Here is a 25,968-nt window from a genome sequence, read left to right as displayed (position 1 = left end):
GTGCCACACATTAATCCTACTGCTTTAATAATGATCCAGTGTATATAGTAGCCAGCAAATGTTTTGACCAAAGCATCTGAACAAAACTCTGAATGAGGATGAGCATGTTTCTTTCCGTGGTTGTTTATTAGCAAGAAACAAATGGAAACAGCCTGCTCTTGTGACTGTAATGTGATTATAGATAACATAGTCTCATGAAAGCAAATTATTGATCAAATTTTCTGAATATTTATTCAGTGACTCCTTCCCTAAACTTGTGTTGCTTGGATGACAGTCACTCAGCAAAGTAATGTATGAGCAGAGTTTGTCACTTAAAAGCTGTGTTCATCTGCTAAAAGTGGGTCAGTACTCTTGTGGTCAGCAGAACATTTGGTGTCCTTTGCTTGTGCTTGTAGGTTAGGCATTTTAGAGAGAGTACATCAGAGTACATCATCACAAACTTGCCATCAGCATGGTGGTGGCAGCATCATGATGGGGACATGTTTCTCAGAAGCAGACCTTGGTGGCCTTATAAAGTTATAGGATAAAATGAATGCAGCAAAGCGCAGGAAAATTCTAGAGGAAAACCTGATGCAGTCTGCAAGAGAACTGCAACTTGGGAGAAGATTTGTTGTCCTGCAAGAAAATGAACAGTCAAACCTTACACAGAAATTATTCAAAGACAACAAAGTGAATGTTCTGGAGTCGCTGAGTCACAGCTCAGACCTTAATCCAGTTAAGAATTTGAGGCTGGACTTAAAAAGGGCTGTCCAGTTACGACTGTATGGATCTGGATCCACGATTTCTGTATCATTGATGGCACGGCGTCACTCTAACTATGACTACAAGTGAACACCACATCATCTGCCTGCTGACAATCACATGATTACGATCCTACTACAAATCGACACCTGTGGACTTATCGGGACATATCCGTCGGAAATGATACAAGGAATGAGCAGCCTTAGCGGAGTACTGTGCTCTCCGAGTGCTTTTCTAGTTATTTATGCAATCACCATCCAACCTAAGCTTTTTTTTTTTTTTTTTACTCAGACACTTTAAAGCAGACATTGCACCTTATTGCAGTGTTACACTTGTTAAAATACTTGTTTTAATTTTGAAATAAAGCTGTTTGTTGTTTGTTTGTTATACTGTGTTGTTTTGTTGTAGAAATGCAATGACAATAAATATCCTTAATCCTTGAATCACCTATTTTGCACTATATATTTTTAATTATTTGACTTCACTTTGTGAAAATCTATTTTCATTTTGACATGAAAGAATTTTTTTTTGCAAATTCTTGTGAAAAACAATCAAATTATATTGACCATGATTCAGCGTTGAAAAGTAATAAAAGAGGAAATCTTCCAAAGGTGTGAATCATTTATAGAGGCACTGTAGCTGTGGGGGTCTTGAGAAATGACAGAAGCAAATGTCCTCTTATTTTAACAGCTTTGACATTTCACCTCAAAGTTTATAACAGAAACAAAACTAAATAAAATGGATTTTCACCATATGGTACCTTGCAATCCCCAAACTCTGAACTTAACCTACTCTGGAGCAGGTGAGCTGTGTAGCATCAGTTACTATGGTGACCACGAGGTTAAAAGAGATCCACCTTCATGACATTAAAAACTCTGACTTCAGGCCCAGCATGCCTCGCTTCTTAGTACACCATTTCAGTATTTATACGATCGGAAGTAACAAAGTTTTAGGAAGATTTTTGTGCAGTTTTGTGTGAGCCTGCCGCTTTTATTCTGAAGAGCTCGGACACTGAGCGCTGTTGTTGCCACTAGCGGAACTATAACGTCAGGTTACTGGACGGATAGGCTTTACACACTGCACAGTGAGTCAGTATTCCCTCGTTTTTATCAAATACAAAAAACAGGCTTCATGTAGTTGGTTAGAAATCATCGCAGAAAGCTGTCTGGAGGGTATTTGTGCACGGAATAACTTACGCGGTACCGGTGCAGCTGACGGTAGCTATGTTTATGTAGCTAGCAGCGCTGCTAACAGTTCATCAGCTGTTGGTGGTCTGTAGGGGGCTTACTGAGGATAGTTAGTCAATAAACCGTAGTAGATAAGTTATAACTTAGTGTAGGTGGATAGTGCAGTTAGCAAAGACTGCATGCCTTCATTACTCTAGCAAACCAACTGACCACAGCTATATATAAAAAAAAGTGGGTCGCTACCGAGACCTGACCTGTTCATGTTGTGGTAAATTGGCCTCTTTGAATGTGTTCACCTAAGTTTAGACAGTTTATCACAGAAACTTAGTCGGTTATCTTTCCCCTTGTAAGTAATCTGCTACAGGCTGATTTACAACTTCCTTGTCAGACTTGTGACTGTGTGTAAATTCTTATCTTTCCGTGTCTCTGGGATTTGTCGCTGATTAGCGAGGGCAGTGATACCATGTGGAAGTCACATGAGCGCAGAGGATGAGGCAGGAACAACCAGAGGGCAGTTTGAGGAGTGATCGGCTGCACCGTGTCTGCCCCACGGAGGGGGTCTGCTGCTTGTAAAGAGCCTGCACAAGCAGCCCCTCCTCGGCCTCCCTGTCCTGAACATTTACGATGAACAGTACTACTGAGCCCCCTCCCAGCATAGATGGGGATGTGGCAGTCACCTATGTGCTGGTGCCATTTCTCCTCATAACCGTTCTTGGAATAGCTGCAGCTGTGGTGAGTGGCTCGTTGCTCTGCATGGCATAAGATGACAAAGTTTACCTGCTGACAGGCCATGTACTGTCACATCAGAGAGTTCTGCATTTCATTGAAAAATACACCATTAACATTTGTCAGAATTAAATATGATACGTAGCAAGACCGAAGCAATCTAAAAATACACAGCATATATAATACTTATTATTTTGTCTCTTTCAGATTATGTATATTCGTAGGAAAAGGAGGTAAGACTAATCTACATATATTGATTTCTTGGCACTTTGCTGCTATGATAAACCTCTGTGTGTCAGTGTGATTCATTAAATCGATGATTTTAAAAAAAAAATAAAAATTTGTTCCCTCAGAATTGACAGACTTCGTCATCAGCTGTTGCCGGTTTACACATATGATCCCTCAGAGGAGCTCAATGAAGCTGAACAAGAAATCTTGTGGAGAGAGGAGGACACAAGGGTACGATGCACCTGTGGTCCCTGAAACACTTTTACACTTGTAACCTGCTAAATCAGATGATAATAAGACACTCATCAGATAGATATTGTGCATTTTTATTGCTAAGCCTAGTTAGTAAAGAAAAACGTAGAAGTAACTACATTTTCAACCACTAAGGCAGTATGTCTACTGCCACCTTGTTTTCTCATTCTGTATTTTTAAACTGTGTGGTTATCTTTGATTGCGACATTTACCTTTAGAGCGTAGAAGTTCCTCAACTTGTCAGTAGTTCCTGTTCCACACAGAAACATAGCTGAAAGAAGCATCATAGAAATATTATTAGCATATTAAAAAGAATAGAATAGAATATCCTTTGTTAGTCCCAGCAGTAAAGTGACAGTAAGAAAAGCAAGAAAACACAACTATAAATTAAAGAGGTGAGGTTTACACGCTATATATACAAGGGTGCAATACTAATTTGTTTGCAAGCTTCAAATCCCTCCAAATAGCAATGATTGACTCAGTAAATTATTTTGTTGTATTTTTTCCCCCCAAAAATAAATACATTTTTGCACTGTATTGTACAAAAAGGTTTGAAAAATCAGAAGAAAAACAACAATCCCTCCTTTTTTCCTCCTAGGTTTCGAATGTCCCATTATATTCTGAATTTATGAGAAAAGAGACCACTGTATTTTAAATGTGGACTGCAGCTTTGGTTTCCAGATTTCACTGTAAACATTTGTTTTACCACTTAGAGTGTTTTTTTTCTATTGCCAGTCTCATGCAATATGCTATAAATTTAACCCAGACCCTAATATTCTAAAACAAAGTCATGCAATAAGTCCTGAGAAACACCAGGTGGCAATGTTCACTATGTATACAGTTGCTTAGTAAGTTTTACTTTCATTTGATATGAAATAGGATAAATTTGTACATTTGTCCTTACTGGTATTATTCACAAAAATCACAGAAAACATTTTGTCACTTCTTGTATGCAAATACTTTTGGCTTTGGAAACACATCTTGCTTTTACATTTCCATATTTTCTCTACACAAATAAAACTTCATTCACCTCTGTAGAATAGGGGTGGTGGTGGAAGTTTCAGATGTAGAAATCTTACAGTCTCAGCACTTAAGACTAAAACGTCATGGCTTGGTACCATCAGATGTTAGAGAGATAGTCTTATTCTCAGTCCACAGCAGCTTTACACTTCCCTATTAGAAACAACATTGCACTTAAAGATCCAGCAATATTACACAATGGTATTCTGTTTTTTAAAATGTTTAAGCAGATTCGTAGGTGAGCTGGAGCGCTCAAGCAACAGTGAGATCTGCTCATTCTAGATCTAACTCTAAGCCATTTTAAGGCATGATGAGATTATTTTCTTGGGAAAAAAAACTCTAAAATATGTAACTTTAATAACAGAGATGAGCTATTAGAGGTTTCATGAATGACTGGAGGTGGCCTTCATGCTTCTTTAACTGACTGTGCTATACTAACCTGTTCTTACACTGTATTTTATGTCTGCAGATTGTACAAGGCTGGGCCAGAAGTTATCAACAGCGACGCCCTCTTCTGACCAAAGACGTCAATGCTTGATGGTAGTAAAGCTGGCATAGAAAACATTGTCAATGAGGAGGCAACCTTCAGCCACACAGATCAGTCATTTTTAAAGCCATGCAGTTGGTTTTTCTTTACTCTCGTTTGCCATTATCGCTGAATACATCAGCGACATTTTCTATTTCCTGTGTAATGTACAGAATGACTGTTCATTTGTGAAGTCCCGATGCCACTCCTGTGTGCCTAACAAACGCAGTACCTTATTTATTTGAAATTATTTATTCAGACATGTTTTTACTGTGGTCTTCAGCGATATGACTCAGAGTTCAGGAAGTTGGACGATACAGGTTTGTGTAGGTTTACTCTGTTGTTTATAATCATATTGTTGCTGTGGGCAACGTGTGGCAAGCAGTTGTTCCTGTGGGTTGCAGTAGGCATTTGTACTGACTATAACATAGCGGCTGTGTTTGGTGTGGTGAGAGTATGAATGTTGTGCACTAGTTAAAATCAGCACTGCTGCTGTAAGAGGGTTAGTGAGCATTGCTTAGATTGGATTTTGTGTTGAGGTTGTTTGCAGTGCTTTATTTGATGAAATGCCTCCAGTGTTGAAGTCAACATGTGTTGACTTGAAACACTGCAATAGCACTTTCAGAAGAGTTTTAATCTCAAAGCCTCGTATGGATAAAGTGAAATTAGCTCCTAAGATCAAGCTTTGTTTCCGTTTCATTTTGAGTCAAAAGCTTGAACAACCCACTTTGGTTTTAATTTGCTTATTCAATTTAACCAGCTGCCCTGCAATTCACATCTTTTTGTGGTTTAGCCAAATCCTATGACTCCTATCAGTGGCATGAAAAGCCAGATATGGAAGCAAATAACACCAGGCTCCTCTCATCCCTAAAATGAGGTGTGACTAGTGCCCAAAATATGTCCTGTCTACAAGGCATGGCACCAGCAAATTTACCTCCAGATGAAGAATCTGCTCAGATGAATTCCATAGGTCTGACTGTATCAAGCACTCAGGAAACCTTACCCTTTTTTCCCTGAAAGAATTGTAACCGTTCCTGGCCTTTATTTGCCTTGCGTGTGAATGTAAACTAAGAACAATAGAACTGTTTAACTGTCCTTGAATGGGGACATTACTCAGTTCAGTAGTTAATGTATTGTAAAGAGCAGCTAATACTCAAACTTGTGATGTTATCAGGTATGACATTTAGAGGTGCTTGAGTATGAGCCTTTATCTAAATGCTTCATGATCATTTCTGGAGCTGAAATCATCTCAGTGCTCCCCGATCATATTTCCATCTCACCGTTTTTATCTGCATCATCTAGTGACGCTTTTTCATCTAATGTGAAAAAACAATGAAATGAGCCATTCAGAATTTAGAGTGTACAAAATGTGTGATCGGATTTGCACTGAACTTTGCGTGGAAGGCTCGGGTTTCACTTGACAAGTCAAAGAACTACTGATGTAATTTTGGCAGCACTGTTTCTCCTTTTTAGACTGTTGGACCATGCTGCTTTGAGAGAAATGCTGTTGATTGAGACACTGAAGGTGTAAATAAAATAATATAACTTTTGTCTTTGTGCTGTAATTAGCTAAGATGGGAACAACCTGCATGATTTCCACAGCAGAAAAACATGCAATAGAAGTGGCAACAAAATGACAAAGAAAATTCTCTTTATTGACCATTTCTGATACAAATTGTTGTAGGGCACCATAGAAATATAGACATTGTACATTTATATACGGTGTACATTAAAAAGAATGATCCCATCCTATTGAGTTTACATTATATAAATCAACGGATGCATGATGTTGCTATTTAAAATGACATGATATTGTTGAGAGTAGTTGGAGGAGGTTGAAAAAGACATGAAATGACCGTTGTATGAGTATGGCGAGGGGTGGCTGTGTGTGGTAGTGCCAGACACGGTGGCCAACAGAACAGTGGTAAGAGCGCCCAGTCTATCACAAACACACAAACATTTGTCCATGAAAATCTGAACCAACATTTCAGTGCACCAGAAGTATTTTTTTTAAAGGATAAAAACACACCTGCTAATCTACCACAGTCAGCGAACACAGTCGTCAAGCTGACAGGTCTCCCTGACTTGCTTCACACATTTTAAAAAAAACAACCTGTCTGCAAGCTCTGGTTATGAACGAGCCAAGACGTGTTGCGTATGCACACAATCACACACTTGACATCTTAGATACCTTATTACAGTCAGGTTAAAAAGAAGAAAAAAAAATTACAAACTTAATAACGACATCGTTCCAACTCATGCCAGAGGTTACATTTAAAAACAACAGAAAACCAGTTAAATGCAATTATATGGTAAAGTAAGCCGTTGAGTGAGGTATGAAATTCCAGGCCTTGTCTCGCCTGTTTGCAGTTTTCCGGGTTTCGTAACTGAGGTTGTAGCAGCTTAGGTGTGTGGAAAAACCCAGTTAAGTGGACTGTGACCGCGGGTTCCCTGACACTTAGAAATACACAAACTTTTTTTTTCTCCTTGTAGCAGACAGCATACGACACACATCTTCAAAAGACTAAGAAAAGTTTATTAACGGTACTAAGTGATGACAAAAGAACCAAGCTAGGTGAAGCAGTGAGAGCTAGATGGAATGAAAAAATAACATACAGCCCTGTTGGATAGTAGTGCCACCGACTATCCTCTATTACAATCAAACATCTTGTTTTACCAATTGCAGTTTGCCTTACGAGTGATTGAGTGAGCGCTTGGAAAACTGAGGACCATGTGAAGACAAAGACGTCAATGTAACAGCATTTGTAAAAAGCTCCCTGAAGAAACGACACTGATGACTTTCAGCCTAGAACTCTGCCAACCCTATCCTTAAAAACACACATTATACCAAAAAGAATTGAGTTTTATTATAACATGAAAAGCAGCACACACTTTTTTTTTTTAATGGTATGTAACCCGAAGGAACAAAACAGTAAGTCTGCTCAGATTATCCTGATGACTAACGATACACTTTACATCTCCCCACCACACGCTGAGGACCGAGAAGGAAATTTGAGAAGCATCTCTAAATCTAAACTGTCCTACAGGAAAGAGGGGTAAAAGTGGGGAAAAAGATGGTTCTGCTCTAATAAGGGGGGCGAAATCAGTTATGCAGATTAGATGTGGAAAGAACACTTCTACCATCAGTCACCTATTCTCATCCTAAATGCTGAAGCTCAACTCCATCTAGAATACGAGGCAAAGGATAGGCTAACCACTTCACACAAACACACAAAAACAAAACAAAAATAAAACAGCAAGTATAGGTAAAATTCACCTTTGTCCAGTACAAAACATGGAGAAAAATCTATATGCCCTACCATCTCAGATGCGGGTACAACAAATAAGTAACATTAAGCAGAGGAAAATGTCCTACAAACCATCTTTAGGGGGGAAAAACAAAACAAACATCCAGGCTCCTCAGAGCACACTTTTTGTCCAGTATAAAAGACGTGATAACATGACATGTAGAGAAAAGGGCTGTTACCTTTCATGTAATTCTTAGATCTATGCTTGAGCAAAGTCCATCGTTCTATCCAGTGCTGTTGCATGATATATGTACTGTGTTAACCCGCCTTTGGCAAAGGGGGGGCTTTGTCGTGAACAGTGGTCATGTGGTGGCACCGGTGTTGGAGATACAGCCCAGTTCTGGTTAACAGTAAGTCAGTATGTTGAGTGAGGTAGCATGCGTTGTGAATTACTGGTCCTCTTCTTCTTCCTCCTCAGATGATTCCTGGGACGCCTTCTCCTCCTTCTCCTGCGACAGGGGAAAAAAAAAAAATCTAGTCAGGCCTCGACTACACCCACTTAGGAAAATGCCTCTGATACGCCATCACTGTTCACCTACAATAGCCGCCCGTGATTCATGCCACAACACGACTGTTTTTGCTTTTAACAACCCCAAGTACCAACATGAAAAAAATATCGATGTTATTGTAAACCTCTTTGATAAACCACAGTGGCATGAAGAACGCCCAGGGGAAGGGTGAGCCATCTGTAGTGAAAAGTGATTCATAACGGCGGTGAGTCACCATGAGGCATCCTGCTTTTTTTTGCTCCCTTTTTCCTCCTCACATTCACTACTGCCCAAGACGTTCATTCATAAAAATGAGAGGGGCTAGTTAGGAGGGTAACTTTGGGTCATTCCTTTCTGTGACTAATGCAATCCAGACTTCTTTCAGAGTACGCCCTAACCACTCATGCACATGACAGAATGTTACTACAAGACCGCAGTTTCTTCCTAGATTAAACACATGCTTTTTTAACCGAGTGTATATAGTCTGGCAACTCATTTTGCAGCTACAGAAAGAGAAGGGGGGGGGAAAGAAAAATCCTGCTGTCAACATTTGGTTTAAGAACACTCCTCGGGAAGAGATTTTGCCGTTTAACGCAACCGAGTAAAGGCTTTGAGTGACCAAGCAGTTGCTCTCAATGAACACGAGAACCAAAATAGCTGATGAGTAAAAAAAAAAAAAATGACTCGTCTGAGAGGAAGGAGGCATTCAAGAGGGAATTAGGAAAATGCAATTTCACCCTGCAGACAGTCATACCAATCATAATTCAATTGGAAGAGGAATGGTTGCACAAATGCGAGCACTGGTGTGACACTGTCTTGTCTGGGACAGACTCTTACCTCCTTCTTAGGTCTTCCCCTGCGTTTTCCCCCTGCAGATGGAGCTGCTGTTGCCTTCTGGGAAAGAAAACAGTACAAGGTCAACAGAGCTGCAAGCAGGCCCCGACATTTTGTAGTGATCTTCAAAGTCAGTGACCCGCTGACCTGTTCGGCTAAAGCAAAGAATTTAGCTGGGGGTGGTGATGGTGGGTGGGATCAGCGCGGATGGAGGAAAAAAAAACAAAAAAAGAAAAACCTATGGTATAAACAACCTATATTTCCTGAGAGCTTTACTTCTAGCTGCCTGCAGATGGCAGTGGTACCTTTGCAATGAAACGGATGAAAAAGGGGGCATTGGGTTCATTGGCCATTATCTGGAAGGCCGACAGGAACTGCACACAGGGCACTCCAGTTCGCTGGCCACCTGGTCTGAGGCTCAGAGACAGCTGGTGAAACTGAGCGGAGACACAAACCCTCTGCAGCTCGGCCCTCGCTGCTAAAACCTATATCAATACATGTATGCGCCGTCTTCCTCGTCTCTCTCACTCTCTTTCCCATACATAGCAGCGAAGACAGAGCACACGGGGGAGCTGGAGGGTTGGGGCGAGGGAGAAAATCAGCTGTTGCTATGGAGACGACAGGCAGAGAAGAACTAGGGCTGTGTGCTGGGTGGGGGCGGAGGGGTGCTTAGTGTCAGCTTGGAAACAGTCTTGCGGCCTCTGCACCTGCACCGCACTGTGCATGACAAGCTGCAGGAAGCTGGAGGACAGGAAGTACAGGGTGAGCATCACTCAAAAAAAAAAAAGTGAGGCAGTAAACCAAGGTCTTTACAATGGGAAACCCTAGCCAGGCTATTTCTGACACCAGGAGAGGAGGAGCGGGAGGAGGAGGGGAAGCGGCTAAATCGTAGTCAACAAATATATCACGAGTAACAGCAGGACATCCTTTAAAGAGGATGAGGTTAGCTACCGTTAAAATGCTCATCAACCAAAAGGAATCGAGGGGGGTTTCAAAAGAGGAAGTGCTTGCTTGAGATAGAGATGCCAGGACGAATGCTGCGTGCAGCGTCATCACGAGGATGTGCCTGTCTTTCTTGATTTTGCTGTCACTCCGGTTCAGGATGCGAGCGAGCTGTTGCGGCAATCAGGATATGTCACCATATGAAAACACAACTGCAACAACTTACTTTGCTCTTGCCACTTGTCTTGTTTTTGCTGCCCTTTGGTCGTCCTCTGGCTCTCTTTGGAACCGGGGACCCACTTGGTTCCTGACAATCAAAGTGAACACGCTCACGTTAGGATACTATGAAACACTGAGACAGTATTTTGGCATTTACACTTGATAGATATGGGTGTATTTATACATGCAAGACTCCATCTCAAGGTCAGTACAACAGACATGTGCTTTAAAGGCTGACAGGTGGTGAAAGCTGCACATTGCCTAACATAGTTGTTTCAAACACAGACAAAGTTTCAGGAAAACAAAACATTTAAATGCAGATCATCTTCAAACAGCAAGGTGAATTCAGCACGAGTCGAGTTATCTTACTCATGCCTAACTTGTGGTTGTGAGGCATGTCATGGCTGACTGGTCTCCTGTTGCATTTCTAACGTGTTTACAACCACAGCTCATAGCAACCAAGCAATTTAATAGTAAAACACACGGGGTTGAGTGACAGATATATGAGCCACTCTGCGCTTCTACTCGGCTATGTCATCTATTACATGAGGAGCAGAGGGTGGGTCCTGAGGGGGGTTAAAACCGGTTTAAAGGTGTTGGGTTACAGGTTGCTTACAAACCGGTGCCGGAAGTTTGTTGTAGACTTCTACGCTTACACTGATAAAAGGCAAATGGTCACAATGGAGGCTTATGGCATGGATACGCATGGAGCACCTCACCTCACCTGCAATCTATCTGAGCATCAGCTGCAGCAGATGTGTTTATCTGCTCCTGCCATGTAATAAGACATGGCAGGGGGTGGTGTTCATGTTGCATTCAGGTCAGGGATGCTCTCAGGACATGCAAAGCCGATATAATAGCAGCCAGCAAATGTAAGAAATAAGCTACTTACGTCAGAGGATTTTACCTGGGGCTGCTTGCGGGGTCTTCCACGCCCTCTCTTCTCTGTAGCCTCCTTCTCCTGCGGTGAGACTGTCCCCTTGTCGCTCATGTTTGCTTAGCTTTTCAGACCTAGGAGATAAATCACACCGGTGGGTCTTTGCTGCAAAGACGAGGCGTCGAGTTTACGCACACACAGGCGCAATGAGAAGCGCAACACAGAAAACAGTCCGGCTGTTAAACTCAGTGACCGCAACAACACACCGAAAAAAAGGGGAGGAAAGAATGACCTGCCGAAGCGCACACCGGTAGCGCGTTTAACTCAATCAATCCGCGCTCTATTTCCGTCTCACACTGCGCGCCATTAAACCGGCCGAAGGTGCCACACGAATGAGAGGATTGGCAGCCGAATGATATCGGTTCGGTAGGCCGCACAAACCTGCAACACTCAACCGAACCCGGCGCTCCCTTCCCCCGTTACCGACCATGTTTAGAGGCCCGTGTATGCGCTTGTTGTGGTGGCCAGTGAATCGGGCCTGCGCATGAAACTATCTCAGCATGTCTGCACGCCGGGGCCACCGAGAGATATCCGCCGACACACACATACATATATATACACACACACACACACACACACACACACACACACAATGGCCGGTGAGGGTTTTTGCAGGATAAAACCGCCGCCTTGCATGCGCTCTCGTCTTTTTTTGTTGTTGGTCAAATTACGCACGGAAAAATGCAAGCGATCGGAGGTGACCGAGTTCGTTTGCGGCGGCGGCGGTGAAAGCCCGGGCCAAAGCAACAAAAGACGGCTTCACATTTAACGCATGCAGCCTCCCTTCTCTGCCGGAGCTCTGTGTTGGGAAAAAAATGCATTAAATAAACCGGCTGCGGCACATCGAGCATGCAAAGTTTCTCTCGCTCTTTTGCACTCACCTTTATCGCTCGGTTCTAACCTCTGCTCTAAATTTAAGACGAAATGTTTCCTTTAAGCCTGGCTGGTTGTACCCGGTTAAAAAGCCCTGCACCGATCTCTAGGCTACAGCTTTTATTCGTCAGACAACACACAGCCCGCCCCTTTAAAATCCCAGCTCGTGCACCTTTAAAAAACACTTATGAATTAGAAAGCAATATCTTTTTTTTTCTCTCTTGCTTAAGAAATAAGGTTTCGATTTTTTTTCTTACCAGCAGGATGAGGAGTTTATTCCAACGACGTCCTAAAAATAGCACGTGTGTCTTGTCTCATGCAGATAAAGGGAAAAAGGCGCCAGCCAGGAGGAGTTTTGGGGCAATTTAAAGAGCCGCCCTCATGGGAGCTGAAACACTGGAGGGCGGGGATATGATAAATGGGCCACCAACAGCACTGGATGAGCCCAACCTCCCCCTCAACCCCTCCTGGATCTTTCTAATACTCCAGGTTCGATAGCAAAATACCTACAGAAAAGATGCGTAAAAGTTCGCGGGATTTGCTTTACGCACGAGAGTAGTCTTATCACCAGAACAAAAGGCACCGTGTGTGGTGTGCCTTTGCTCCACAGAACATACCACAGTCTCCACAGTAATGGTGAGTGAACTATGACCTTCCCCAATGTAAACAAAAGCTGCCTTTAAGCTCAGAGAGGACTCAGATAATTTACTTGAGTAAAGGCAGAATGTGACTCTATTACAAGTGAAAACCCTGCATTCAGAACATTGCTTTTGTAAAATAACATGAGCAAAAAGTACTTGAAGCACCAAAATACATAAAAGCATTTGATGGAATATGGCAGCACTGTATTAATGTAGAGTTAAGGTGGAGCTTATTTTTAATTAACTTTTTAACCATTTTTGGAAGGTTTAATATTTAATAAACTGATTGCAAGTATTGTGCCTAAAATAACAGTTTTATAATGCAACTGCAAAATAATACAGTGAAGTAAAGGATACAACATTTCCCTTAAAACTGAATCGAGTAGAAAGAAGTATAAAAAAGCATGGAATGAAAACACAATCCTCCATTCATCTTCTATGATTGCAGGCATTTGTTTCGCAGTTCTTAATGTGTTTTTAATACATGTAGTGAATTGATCTCAAATCTGCCAAGCTAGAAAGTAAACACTGATGTTCAAATAACACTGTGTGTAAAACAAGTAAAGGTGTGGTGCAGGAAATTCTCCTACAATGTCTTATGTTGATAAGACTGTTCTAAACGATGTCAGAGTAAAGAAAAATGTATTTATGAAGCATTTTCTAGGTTTATATTAACTTTATGTTTTTAAATGTTATTCCCTGTTTAGACTTGTTTTTATTAACAGTTTCCAAAGTCTGTGCTGTGCTTGGGAAAAAACATTTAATTGTTTGTTTGCGGCTTTTTCTGCCTGGAACCTTCTGCATTTACAGTACATTCACAGAAAAAAAACTAAATTTGGCCTCTGATTTCAAATTATTGCTGCAGGAAAATGTGCATTTTTAATGGATTTTGATGATTCTCTTAAATTATAGATTTATGTTTTTAATGGGTTTTAAATGCTGTTGTGTTATTTTGTTGTCTTTCAAATTAAATATTTTATTTGACAATTAGAATTGAAATTTGCCATTTAATAATCACATTTCTCTTTTTTCTAATTTGCAGTATATTTAATTTACTGTGTTGTGTTTTTTCTCTGCTACTGCTGCTTATTTTTGCTCAGACACTAACAGTAACTTTAAAATGCAATCAGCAGAATCTCTGAGACAAATTTATTAAATCTTGCAAAAGGGAAAACATTTTTGTATGAACTTTTTAGCAGCCGGACTGAAGACAGAATTTGATATAGTTTTGGGAAAAACACGATATTGCAAATCAAGAACACTAAAGCAACTGCATTACTCTCTTGTTCGCCTTTAACTTCACTTCAAATGACTGTGCAGTTGTTAAATGTCTGATTCTTTTGGAAAACAGCATCTTGTAGTCTGTAACAGATGTAACTTCAGCTGTAGTGGTACATGTTACTTTAGTAAAAGTTAATTCAAGTTCACAGAAAGGCCCCTCAATTACCCAGTGCTAACAGCATGATACTATAGAGTTATGCCCATACACCGAGGGACGTTTTATTCCTGATTATTCCTAATTAACCAATCTCAAGCCATAAACCTGCCCTGTCTGCTGCTGCTGTGTCTTTCATTCATATGAGCGTATAGGTGGACCTTTCATATTGCTCTCAACAGGCATCGATGTGACCATTTTACATTTGAAATAGACAAGTGTTGCCCGATGTCAACTGAATGGGTATGGTGGTAGAGAAACACTCCGAACTGTGCTCTAATCATAGCAGCTACCGACTGGTACTTTCACACAAGGGTTTCTTATGTAAATGAACTACCCATCTGGAGTTGATGGGTCCGCCGCTATACAACTGAAAACAGATACTGAGCATAGAGTGACCAGAAAGTGGCAGAAACGGGTATTCTGCCTCCGTCTGCATGTCCGTCTCTGTTTGTTTTGTCAGGGCACATCTCTAATTACTCAATGTTAACAAACATATCCAATTACCCCAAAGGCTTTCTTATCTGCAAAAAACACGTAGATGTCAATACACTGTACGTACATGATGAGAGGAGTGGGAGTTTGGTGAAAAAGGGGATTGGATAGGGCATGAATGGAAAGAGCGCTTTTCTCAATGAGTCCAATGTTCTGCTCAGCATGTGCTTGCCTTGCATGCCACCCCCTTCCCTCCCAATTTCTCACTCTATTCACTTCCTTCCTCTCTATCTTCCACAACTACTTCAGCCCCATCCCCCACACCCTCACACATCTCTGCCATACCCAGCCCCTCAGTGTGTGGATGGAGCTCAGGGAAATAGGTCTGCTCTGTGTGTGAAGAATGTTGTCCTTCTGACACCACCTGGAGACCGGCAAGGGGATAATGTGACTAATCAGAGGTGGTGCACGACAAATGTTCGCATTCTACATTCAGCTACGGCACAAAACAGCCTGTTATGAAGACCGTGAAAAGCAAAACAAGTCTAGAAATGGAAAAGTGACCGGAATGACATTTTATTCTGTTGAGTACATTCAGTTGCTTGTCTGTTTGGTACACCTACATAAAAAGTAATTCAGTATAGTCTAATGAATTCTGCATTACGTTCTTCCTTCCTGACTGTATAACTTTTACAGTCAGGTGTTGATTTAGCTTTATGTTCATTGTGTTGCTGTTGTTTAGCCAGCAATCCCTGAAATTGAAAAAGGCAGACAAAATTAAAGAAATAACTGTCAGTATAATACAATGCAGTTCTGCAGCATCACAAACTCCTGCTTCTGATTGGATCATGTTTTATTTCCCATATTTCCTTTGGTTCAGTGATCTGCAAAGAAATGCTGCAAAAAAAACCCTCAGTAAAGAATTTAACACACACAAAAATAATCTCTATTCAAAACTCTTGTCAAAAAGCATAATCAGATGCAGATTATAGTAAAATAAAGTCAACATTTTTCTGAAATTCCAGTCTCCACTCAGTGTGGTCACTCTATTTGGCTCATCGATTTTTGGGAATGAAATCGGGTGTGACACCATATTTGATGATCATCAAACATCGGAATGGCCAGATCTTAACCCATCTTAAGCACCAGGAAACCACAAATCAACCCGACGAGCCAGTTTGAATTTAAATACTAATCAGATCTTACAAGAGACAAACACTTCCCCATCAGACGCCCTCTTCAGAGCCGTCTCCCGGCTCGTGAACTCTGCAGCATCTCTGGGCAGACAGAATCCTATTAACCATCGGGGGGGTCTTGGCCCACTTTGGCATGCTCACCCTTCCCCCCACCTATGTCCTCCTGCCCCCCCCCCCCCTCCTATATGCTCATCCGTCTTACCCTCCAGCGGACTCTCTAGCTCATTCTAGCAATCCATTTTTAGGCGCTGTGTAAACCGCAAAAGAGTGCTGCAGCCAAACCAACTAACAGATGTGGACAAAACATCCTATTCCTGCCTGCGCCTGGGTTTCCCCTTTGCTTGTGCTGCTGTTGGCCCTGGATGAGCCTGAACATGACTAACACACACATACACACACGCCACTCACATCCTCCCTCTCATCCCCCAAAGAAGAGATGAAGGAAAGGGGGGGAAAAAAAGGAAAAAGGGAAAGAGAGAGAGAAAATCCATTGGGAGGGGAGAGGAAAAGTGTGGGATCAGTTTGAAAGGCAAGGTGGGCGGAGATGGGAATATGTGTGTGGGTGTCTTTTATACTTGTGTGAGGGGGCGGATGGAGGTTAGTGGGCGGGGGGATGGGGCCCGGTTGATTCAGTCCACTCATGAGTAGTATCTGACTCACACAAACACAGGAAGCAGCGCGTGCGCCGTGTTTAGTGAACACAGGACTGTATTTATGGGAGGCTCCTATATGCAGGGAATAATGGGAGCTCTTACACTACCTTATTTCACCTCCTTACGTCGGTCAACTGAGTCAGCGCTCCACTCTCCCTCTCAAATAGTTTCATTTCCACATCCTGAGATTTTTGGACGGAGATCCAGAGGGCGCATCAGTCATACTGTGACTCAAGCTTGTGAAATTTTTAAGGGAGAAAACAGTGCCATATTTGAAACTTCCTTTGGCACCGACACACTAATAGGTCTCGTGTTTATTTTTTTTTTCTTCGTCCTGCTCTATGAGAATCAGCGGCCAAGATAGGAATCTACAAATCTTATCAGCTGAAGCTCCTTAAGTCATTAGAATCACTTCCAGTCCATTCAGTCATAGCAGGTTACTGCGAAGAATTGTACATCCAGTGGAGCTTCTGCGTTCTAAAACAGTCAAAGCGCTTATCACAGTGGGTTTTATTATTGTTAACATAAAATCTGTTCATCCCTGAAGGCAAATTTGCATCACTTGGTCGCTCTACAGAGGTCCAAGGACTGAGTCAGCTTCAGCACTCCTCAAGCTCACAGCAGTTATATGATGGCAGATTAATAAATGTATTACTTAATATGCATGTTTGTAAATCTGGACCACTCTGCTTTATTTTTCTACCTTGCACCCTCATTCAAGTTAAATAGAGATACAAATAAAAACAAATAAATGTCTGCAATGCTGGTTAATACAGGCATCTGCTGTCTTTACCAATAGGTGGCAGACAGTCTACATTTGGAAAGTAACACTGAGGCCGACACCATGTGACATCCTTGAGAAATGACACCATCTTGTGGTGAGACTTACACATAAACAGCACTTGCATGCAAATATTTTTTTTCTCACTGCTTATTGCGAGGTAAAAAAAAACAACAAAAAAAAAACAGGTAGAAGTAGCACCCCCCCCCCCATTCCACCACCCCCAACTATGAACAGATGTATTGGCGTTAATATTCCTCAACACGTCTCAGTGGAAAAACTCACCTCTGCTCCTGTTGACAAGGATGTCTCCTGGCAGCCAACTAGATTTGCGAAAATGTCCAGCAGAGGGTAGTCTTGCCCTGAGAACAGGAACCAATTGCACACCTGAATCTGATGTGTAGCAGGTTTGTTGTCTCACAGGAACACACATAATGCAGTAAACATGCATTAGTCTTGAAATTATTGCAGCAATATGCTTCCTAGACATCCTCTGCATCAACATCAGCTGTAGGAATTAGTTGAAAATGTCAAACCCTGCAAAATATTAAGACTATTCCAGTAAAAAGTTTTGCATTGTTCTCCCATTTGCCGGTTAGTTCTCATTCTGTAATGTCATTTAAAATCTGCTCTCTAGAAATGACAATCAGATGCAGCTGAATTAAGTTACTACTTAATTCAACTGACCCTCATCGGGTGTAAATCCAACTAGAGCAGAGAAAGCAAAGGAGGTCTGTCACTGTGACAGATGAGCATATGTTCAGAGCGGTTGGGAAGAGTAATAGACGAGAGTCACCTTGGTGACGGTGCATCTGGAGTTTTAGAATTCACGTTAGCCCTTTCTGTCGTACCTGATTGATCAAAAGGGAAGGGGCCCGCCTGCCCATTTCGGGCCTGTCACATCCCTGCGTGGCAGCTGCAGTCCCCAGAGAAAGCGTCTGGCTTGGGCTGCATCTGTGCTGGTTACTTATTGAAGCTATCTGTGCTGAGTTTTATCACTGTTTTTTATTTCCATGGGGAATTGAGAGCAGAATCTCTTGGCAAAGGGCTGATGTGATGACCACAACAACAAATAAGCACCGGGCTTTACAGTCGGGGAATAAAAGGTTTACAAACTCCTCCACAAAGCAGGTGCTAGGCTCAGCTGCAGAGTCGAGTCACTTTAACATTTGTCTTATTGATTGCATTTTTTACTGGCATTCCCCTGTCAGGCAAATTGGAAAGAGGGCACTCCTGCCTCTCCACCACAGCAAACAGAATTAGCATGACCAAACAGTGAGCAGTCAGTGACATTTTATAAATATCACCCAAAATGGAGAGAAAAGGAATATGTTAACTTTCCTTGTTTTCTACACAATCTACACACTACAATTCCATTTAAGTGGGTAGTCCAGCAAGCTAGTATTATGTCACTGTCATAAATTAAGTTCATAAAGAATTCACAAGAAAAAGATTTTTAAAAAAATGGTCAAAAATTAAAACATAAGCATATTTTCAACATTTAGAAAGACTGAAGTTCCAAAACCGCTGATTCTATTCTTCCAATAATGAAACTCAGCTGCACGTTTTACTCAAGAAATCATTTGAGTTTTATATTTCAGACTTTGGAGTGACACTTCAAGGTCCATAGCAACTGTTTTAACAGGCTGATTTGTCCTTCTCATGATGAGTAAACTGCATGTAATGTGTGAAATAGGTGGAGTTCCCCTTTAAATACAAGTCATGTAATAATGTCAGGCCAAAAATGGACAGATTTTTAAAAAAGAAGCAACTGAATAAGTGTGCAGATTTTTTTCTTTCTTACCAAAACTTGGCACCAACATTACACACAGTGCTGGTTTACTGACAGCAGTTTGCTCAGTTATTCTAGTGTTTGCCTCAAACATTAATGAGGAAATGGCTACAGAGGTCTGGTAAGTTCACATTTTTCTCCACGTTCTCATAATATTTTTTTTTCTCATTTTCAAACTTGTAGATTTTAGTCCCAACTGATGCTGGCTGATGTTGCAATTTATCAGATTTTATGCAGCTCCCTCCGGAGCCACCAAAGGCTTTAAAGCATAGTTTTTCACAGAGACCTGTATAGACTTTGATGTCTTTAAACTGTATTATGCATTCATCGAGTAAACAACACATCAGTTTCTTTGTGCTTGTTCAGTGTCTAGACAGGTTAGAAAAGAGGCTGACATTTAGATAAACAGATTATAGTCGGAGCCTGCGATCCAGCTGTTGTAGCTGGGAAGTCCCATAGTAGTGTCTGGAGTAATATCGGTTGACAGATCCCCTCTCTGACACCAGGATGTCCGTCTCTGGCCTTGACCACATCACAGTGTTGGGTGTCCTGTATAAGCGGGTGTCAGATAGCTGCCTATTGATGAATGATTAGAGTTGCTGAAGACGGACTGTGGCGCTGCCACCCGCGGGGGTCTAGGCGAGACGGATGGGTCCATTTGTAATGCAGTGGGGGCCCCACAGCTGCATTAACTATTAAAGTGTGGTTATCTCAGGGTAATGGTACGCCAGCGGCACTGAAGCAAACTACAGCGAGAGAAGGTGTAATCCTAATGCTGATGTATGGGACCTGCTTCTGTAGATTATGGGAGCCATTTTGCAATCTGACTGATTATCTGTGAAATGCCACATATGGTTGAACATGAACATAAATGAAAACAGTTCAGTTTGGCATTAAAGTAATGTATGCTCGACATATTACACCACATGATGCATGCCTTACATCAAAGGAACGATAATTACACATTTTACATCCAGCGAATGGCAATGATAAATGTAGAATTTCAGAATTTCAACTGGCGGTGTCTTTTACTTCGCTAGATTCAGTTAGGACTCTTCAGAGTTGGTTACATCACCGGTAAACGTAACATCCCTCTAGTGGCGCTGAAGAAACATTCATCTCTTTATATCAAAATTACACATTTTAAGGTTTTCTTCCCCATAGCAATAATCCCTTCCTGTCTTAAAATAGTGTAGACATAACACTACACCTTTGCTTCCTTTTGTGGATCTATGGAGTCCCTACTCTTCCTTTCACCCACCACTCTGCTGCTCACTGCAGCTCGAGCACAACAGCTCCTCAAGACTCTACTCAAACACTGTAATACTACTCTACTTAACACAATGACAAGCTGTAATAGTAGAAGCCAAACATGTTTAAACCTGAAACTGATTCTGATGATACGGAAAGCGCCACCTGGCAAGCTGACAGGAGTGGTACTTTAGGTCACCGGAAGTCTGAATTGTGTTTTTGAGAGTGTCGTCAGTACACTGAAGTATAAAGGTGGAAATGCTCTGCCTTATTTTACTCTTGACCTGTCTTGTAGCTTGTAAAAACACTACACAGACATTTAACTAGATTAAAAAAACTTGATTTTTATCAGAGCTAGTCTTCAACCTCAGCCATTTTACCACTCCACTGAGAGACAAAATGATCCCAACCTCAGATAAAATGCTGTAAAAGAGTGTGGCCGAGTGGCTTGACTTTCCAACAAGCCTGAAATGATACAGTCACCACTGGTCTGCCTCACAGCAATGCCAGTAAATGAAACAAGGACCCATGAAGCAGAGAGGGCAAATGTCTAAATGATTTCACCTTTGGCTGGCTTTGGTATTTGTTTTCTACTTGTAAACAGGAACTGTGAGGAAGTTCTCCTGTTAAACTTTCTACAGATGGTCAATATCTTTATCTGTGCTCCCACTCTTACTAGAAGAAGCCTTGAATATATAGTAAAGAGGGGAAATTGATTCCACTGTACCTCTCCTCCTCTCATTTTGTCACCCTGAAGTCCGTCTTGTAAATGTGCCCTCAGAGTCGATTGGCCTGAGGGATGGAGGAGCACCGGGAGTAGCCGGGTGCCGGAGTGAGCCATCCATCCTGGGTACCTGGAGGAGGAGGGGGTCCGGGTGTCGTTCCACCTGCCTGCTGAATAAATCATCGTTTAGTCTATTCTGCAGCTGCAGTCCAATTAACCAAAGGGGACCCTATGAATGCAGTTAGGTGGCATGATTAATTACGCAGCACTGACAATACAGACCATAGCTCACAACATCCCAAAGGGCAGCCAGTGAGCATGGCTTTACTTTGCAGATTTTAGCTTCTTTTTAAAGTATTGTTCCCTTTGACAGCACAATATTATTATTGGAAGTGTTTACCATTTTGCTGACATACAATAACTAATTATGGCCGAATCCGATGCCCGGTCCACATTTAAAAGCCGCAGAAGCTCTCGCACACACCCACAAGCAAGCAAACTCATCTGCGCATTCACGTATTTCGAACATACATTAGTCATCTGCAGCAATCTCAGCCTGAAACTTACTGCACAGCTAAATATTTAGCAAGCAAAGATTTTCATCTCTTGGATCTAAAGTGTGCCCAGAATAGTAATTTTATGTGCCATTATTTCCTTTTACATGGCCCATGACAAAGTTCTAATTCTTACTACTCCAGCTCATTTAAATAGTGCCTTTAATTGAACATAAAAAGGCAGCGGAGAAGGTGGAAGGGAAAGGTTAATGGGACTGACACAAAGGGCAGACAGCAGAAGAAGTCTAGCCTGAAGTGTCACATCCTGCTTGCATCACAGCCCATACAAGGAGCCAATTAGGCCTGGTCAGTAATTAAGCCAACTCCAGTGGCCCAGTTCTGGCCTTAGCTTTCTGGGGGATTAAAGCTCTCTCCAAGACAACTGCTGGTAATGACCTCCATCCTTCCATCAACGATATGCTCACACACTGACGTTTGACTGCTGCCACATCAAATAGAAAGGTCACAGAGGATGTAACAAATGAGAACAAAGAAAAGGGGAGACAAGGAAGTAATTGCAGGCAGGTTTGGTCAATGGAAGAAAGACGGCTTGGTCACTGTTTGCTCTTAAGCCGTCTTTATTGAAGATGTTGCAGCACACAACATTACCATCCCCATCTCTCTATTTCCAGCATGTGTGGTAAACCTAGATGTGACATTTCCAGCTTAAAGGTTACATTCAGTTTCAAAGTTAAAATGCACGCAAGATCTCTGTTTACGGCATGTATTAGCAATGCAGTGTTTATATGAGCCTTCCAAATGGTTTAGTGGAAGTTATATGTTGAATAAGCTACTCAATATTCTACATTATCTAAAAAGTGAACCGGCACACAACTCCACCAGTTTTTGTTATAAAACTTTTGGTTTTATAACACTGTTCTTCAGTCCCGCCACTCTCATTGAGGTCATTTCCAACTGCAATATGCAGTTGTTTCCAGCAAAAAGCTTTAATATGCCCACTCTGCTACCTACTGAACACCCAACAGCTGCCAGAGTAAGTCTGATATTTCCCTCAGGAGTTGTAGGAAACCAAAACCAGAGCTGAGAGGAGAGTGAAAAGTGAACCTAAGTACACCATGTGGACAAAACACCACTACAAAGTAATGTTTTGCTATTCCGGCTTGATGCTGTGCAAATAAACAATGATTGCTTTTACAGGGTGATAATATATCTGTAGTTGTGTTTCCATAAAACTGTCAAAAGAATTTGAGGCAAACTTTTGACATGTTGAAAAAACTACGAATTATGCTTGTTTAGATTCAATACGAGTGTCCTCACAGTGTGGCGGTAGAGGCTACAGTAACTGGAGGCTGGAAACAAAACCAATTGCTTTGCTTGCCAACTGCTAAAAAAGCCACCTTTGCAAGAAAAATGGAGAAAAGTGATTTCACTTGGGGGAAATTGTACTTATTCTTCCACGCTAGCTTGAGTTGAGGATGTTTCATGTAGTCAAAAACAATGAAAGAAGCAGAAGCATCTCATCACACATCTTTTTTTTTGTGAGATTGAGGAACTTTTTTGAATTTTGTTGTTTCCATTAACCTTTTCTGATACTTCAAAATGCACCTAAAATGCATTGGGATAATTCAATTCATTTTTAGAATGCTGCTGAACCATCTCTAATTTGCCAGATTTTTTAATAGCCTGAAATATGAATATTTATAGAGGTATTTGCACATTTTACAAAGTATTCTAGATTTTTTGTTTTGCATTATTGTAACATGCAACTACCTATAGTATGGGAAATACCACTAATTGTCTTCTGCATGCTCTGTTAATGTGGGCCCAAAAAGATAAGACTTGTCATGGCAGCTTTTGATCTACTTGTTCAATATTGCAGATTCTGAGACAACTGCATGATGAAAAATAAAAGTGAAAATTTTCGGTTTTTGAAAGATTCCTGAGATAATGTCATTCAAACATAGTCACAATTTGTATTGTGTGAAAACCAGCTGACAGTGGATTGACAGGCAATTTAACAAATATATATTTTCTGGGAAAGCATTTGATAAATCGATCTAAAATTTCTCACACACTATTTTAAATATTCATAGTTTACAATAAAAAAGTTTGAAGCAATTCAGAGATGATGGAGCAGAAGGGCCCTGGTGATTTTAGATGGAATAACCCACTGTGGAGACAGCTAGTGCTGTGTTTACAACTTGTTGCAATGACCCATATCTCAAAGATTAATGCAGGAAAAAAAAAAGACATTTGCTGAAATACATCTATTCCTGGCTGAGACTTAGATGAGAAGCTCTTATGGCCATTTTCATGTCTGTTCAATAAATAAGGCTACAGCCAGCAGCCGGTTAGCTCAGTTTAGCTTAGCATAAAGACTGGAAACAGTAACAGCCGATAGCCTGGCTGTGTCAGAAGGTAGCAAAATTTGTTTACCTCTACCTCTAAAGTTCACTAATTCTATTTAACAATTCTTGCCATTTAAAAAAAAAAAGAGTTGCCTTTCATTTACCGAGATAGCTGTCTTTATGTGAAATTTCTTCTTAGCAACTTGCATTAAAATTTAACAAACGCCACAGAATATTTTTTCTAATTAAAACTACAAGATACAAAGAATTTAAATATATATTTCATAAAAGACATACAGGCATGTTGTTCCCTGAGGTTTAATGTTTAAGACATTAAAAACTCAGAGGGGATAGAGGGATTGAATTCAGCTCCAATGATGAAACAGTCCAATGAATGCATGTGTAGAATCTCTCTTGAATGTATAATAATTGGATGGTACTGAGGCTGGATTTGCTATAACCATTTGTGCTTTTTGCAAATGGTACATCTGCAACATATCCCAGCTTCACTTTGTACCACACAGAAGAACAGATACTCTAATTAGAGTTGAAAAACAAACGGCACATGCATATACTAAACTCAGCGCTGTAAATATCAAAATATCAAGGCAAATGGTGATCTGAGAGAGTCTTACAAAGCAGTTCACTGGAAGGATTTATCGAATTCATTCATTTTTAAAAAGACTTTCTCCTGTAAAACTGATCAATAGCTATATCAGCATTAATATTTAATGCTACAACTGCCACATTCACCTATGTTCCAAAAATAAACTATTAATTTTTCATAGTATTTGTACATATTGAAGTCAGAACAGACACTGAACAGAAACAGATGACATGAATGAACACACTTGCAGATGCCTAAATAAAGCGCCACTTTTCAGTTTTCATACATTATTCATTTGTGTCAACTTGCAACTTGGAAGGATACAAACATGATATTAATCTGCAATAAGTCCAGGTGACAGCCAGTTAGAGGTGCTGCTGCAATCTTTAGGGTCCAAACATCAAAGGTTTCTTCCTGTTGCTGCTGGCTAATGTTCCTCTGGACGAATAAACATTTTTATCAGTAAATATCTTACAGGTTTACTTCTTCGCCTCACGCAATTTACAGGTTTAATTTAAGGTACTCAAACACATTTTAACAGTTTTGATCCTCCTAGAAGCAGCCAGAACACAAGCCGAGTTATCCTCAACACTGCAACAGTAAAGACGGTTAAGTTTTGATGGACTGGTGAGAAATATCACAAGCAAAAGCAATTAAGATAAGCTCAAATGCTCAATATGATTTTTACATTTTCAGACCAGGCCATAACTCTATTTAAAAAATTTCCTTTGTGACCATGAGGGTACATCTTTGTACAATTACGCGATACTGCATGCAAGTGCTACTGCACTTATATTTGCATTCTGACAGTCGCTAAATCTTTGTATATTTTTCTAATATAACCTCAAAGGCTTTTATTCTGTCGCTGGCCATTGATAATCCTGTTGAATAAACATCATTTTCATGCGTAAATATTTTTGTAGCTTCATCTTCGACAGGCTTTTCTCCCACACCATACAGGTTCATCTGCTATAAAATGCATTGTAGTTGTGCTCCGACTGCAGCTGCTTCTGAGGATTAAAACCAAACATGACTTATCCTGCATGCTGTGATTGTAAAAGCGGTTTGGTGGCTTTTTCTAGATAGGGTGTCTCAGTGTATAACAATGACTCTTGGCTGCAGCCCCAAACATTTCTCTGAATTGGATTACGTTCACACAATGTATGGTCGGCAACATTCTCATCCTAGATAAACTGTGGCAACGGATAAAGCAGAGGATGGGAAAAGCACATCTCTGAGGGCAGAAGTAGAAATTATTTTAGGAATAAAATGGGCACTTTGCAAGCTCATTGTTTCTGAGTGAAATATG

The 25,968-nt window shown here is 41.0% G+C and overlaps 2 protein-coding genes and 1 long non-coding RNA gene across 8 annotated transcripts; 2 read left to right on the top strand and 1 right to left on the bottom strand.

Annotated features, from left to right (window-relative positions):
* Positions 1–1,668: 1,668 nt before the first annotated feature.
* On the top strand, positions 1,669–6,229 carry smim29 (small integral membrane protein 29). Of its 3 annotated transcripts, none has more exons than XM_035950685.2 (5): positions 1,669–1,825; positions 2,376–2,660; positions 2,862–2,887; positions 3,008–3,113; positions 4,624–6,229. In XM_035950685.2, exons 2-5 carry the CDS (start codon positions 2,553–2,555, stop codon positions 4,690–4,692), a joined length of 309 nt encoding a protein of 102 aa, XP_035806578.1. In that variant the 5' UTR covers positions 1,669–1,825; positions 2,376–2,552; the 3' UTR covers positions 4,693–6,229. The 3 variants fall into 3 exon arrangements, with proteins under 3 accessions (XP_035806578.1, XP_035806579.1, XP_054869034.1); XM_035950686.2 differs by having other exon boundaries at positions 1,743–1,829; XM_055013059.1 differs by lacking the exon at positions 1,669–1,825 and having other exon boundaries at positions 1,860–2,660.
* Positions 6,230–6,314: 85 nt separating this feature from the next.
* hmga1a (high mobility group AT-hook 1a) lies at positions 6,315–12,692 on the bottom strand. 4 transcript variants are annotated; one of them, XM_023275679.3, is made up of 5 exons: positions 12,539–12,692; positions 11,379–11,482; positions 10,479–10,559; positions 9,314–9,370; positions 6,315–8,437 (listed from the first exon to the last, which is right to left on the bottom strand). In XM_023275679.3, the coding sequence occupies exons 2-5, from the start codon at positions 11,460–11,462 to the stop codon at positions 8,378–8,380; spliced, it is 282 nt and encodes a 93-aa protein (XP_023131447.1). In that variant the 5' UTR covers positions 11,463–11,482; positions 12,539–12,692; the 3' UTR covers positions 6,315–8,377. The 4 variants fall into 4 exon arrangements, with proteins under 4 accessions (XP_023131447.1, XP_023131445.1, XP_023131446.1 ...); XM_023275677.3 differs by having other exon boundaries at positions 11,364–11,482; positions 12,539–12,691; XM_023275678.3 differs by lacking the exon at positions 12,539–12,692 and adding an exon at positions 12,290–12,445.
* A 4,747-nt stretch (positions 12,693–17,439) lies between these two features.
* LOC129349474 (uncharacterized) lies at positions 17,440–25,571 on the top strand. Its single transcript, XR_008602487.1, has 2 exons — positions 17,440–17,519; positions 21,247–25,571. It is a non-coding gene; the product is annotated as an uncharacterized LOC129349474 (long non-coding RNA).
* The last annotated feature ends 397 nt before the right edge of the window (positions 25,572–25,968 follow it).

Source organism: Amphiprion ocellaris, chromosome 8, assembly GCF_022539595.1.
Source record: "Amphiprion ocellaris isolate individual 3 ecotype Okinawa chromosome 8, ASM2253959v1, whole genome shotgun sequence".
Classification (NCBI taxonomy): domain Eukaryota; kingdom Metazoa; phylum Chordata; class Actinopteri; family Pomacentridae; genus Amphiprion; species Amphiprion ocellaris.
The sequence above is the reverse complement of the archived record's forward strand: the minus strand, read 5'-3'. Positions and strand labels throughout refer to the sequence as shown.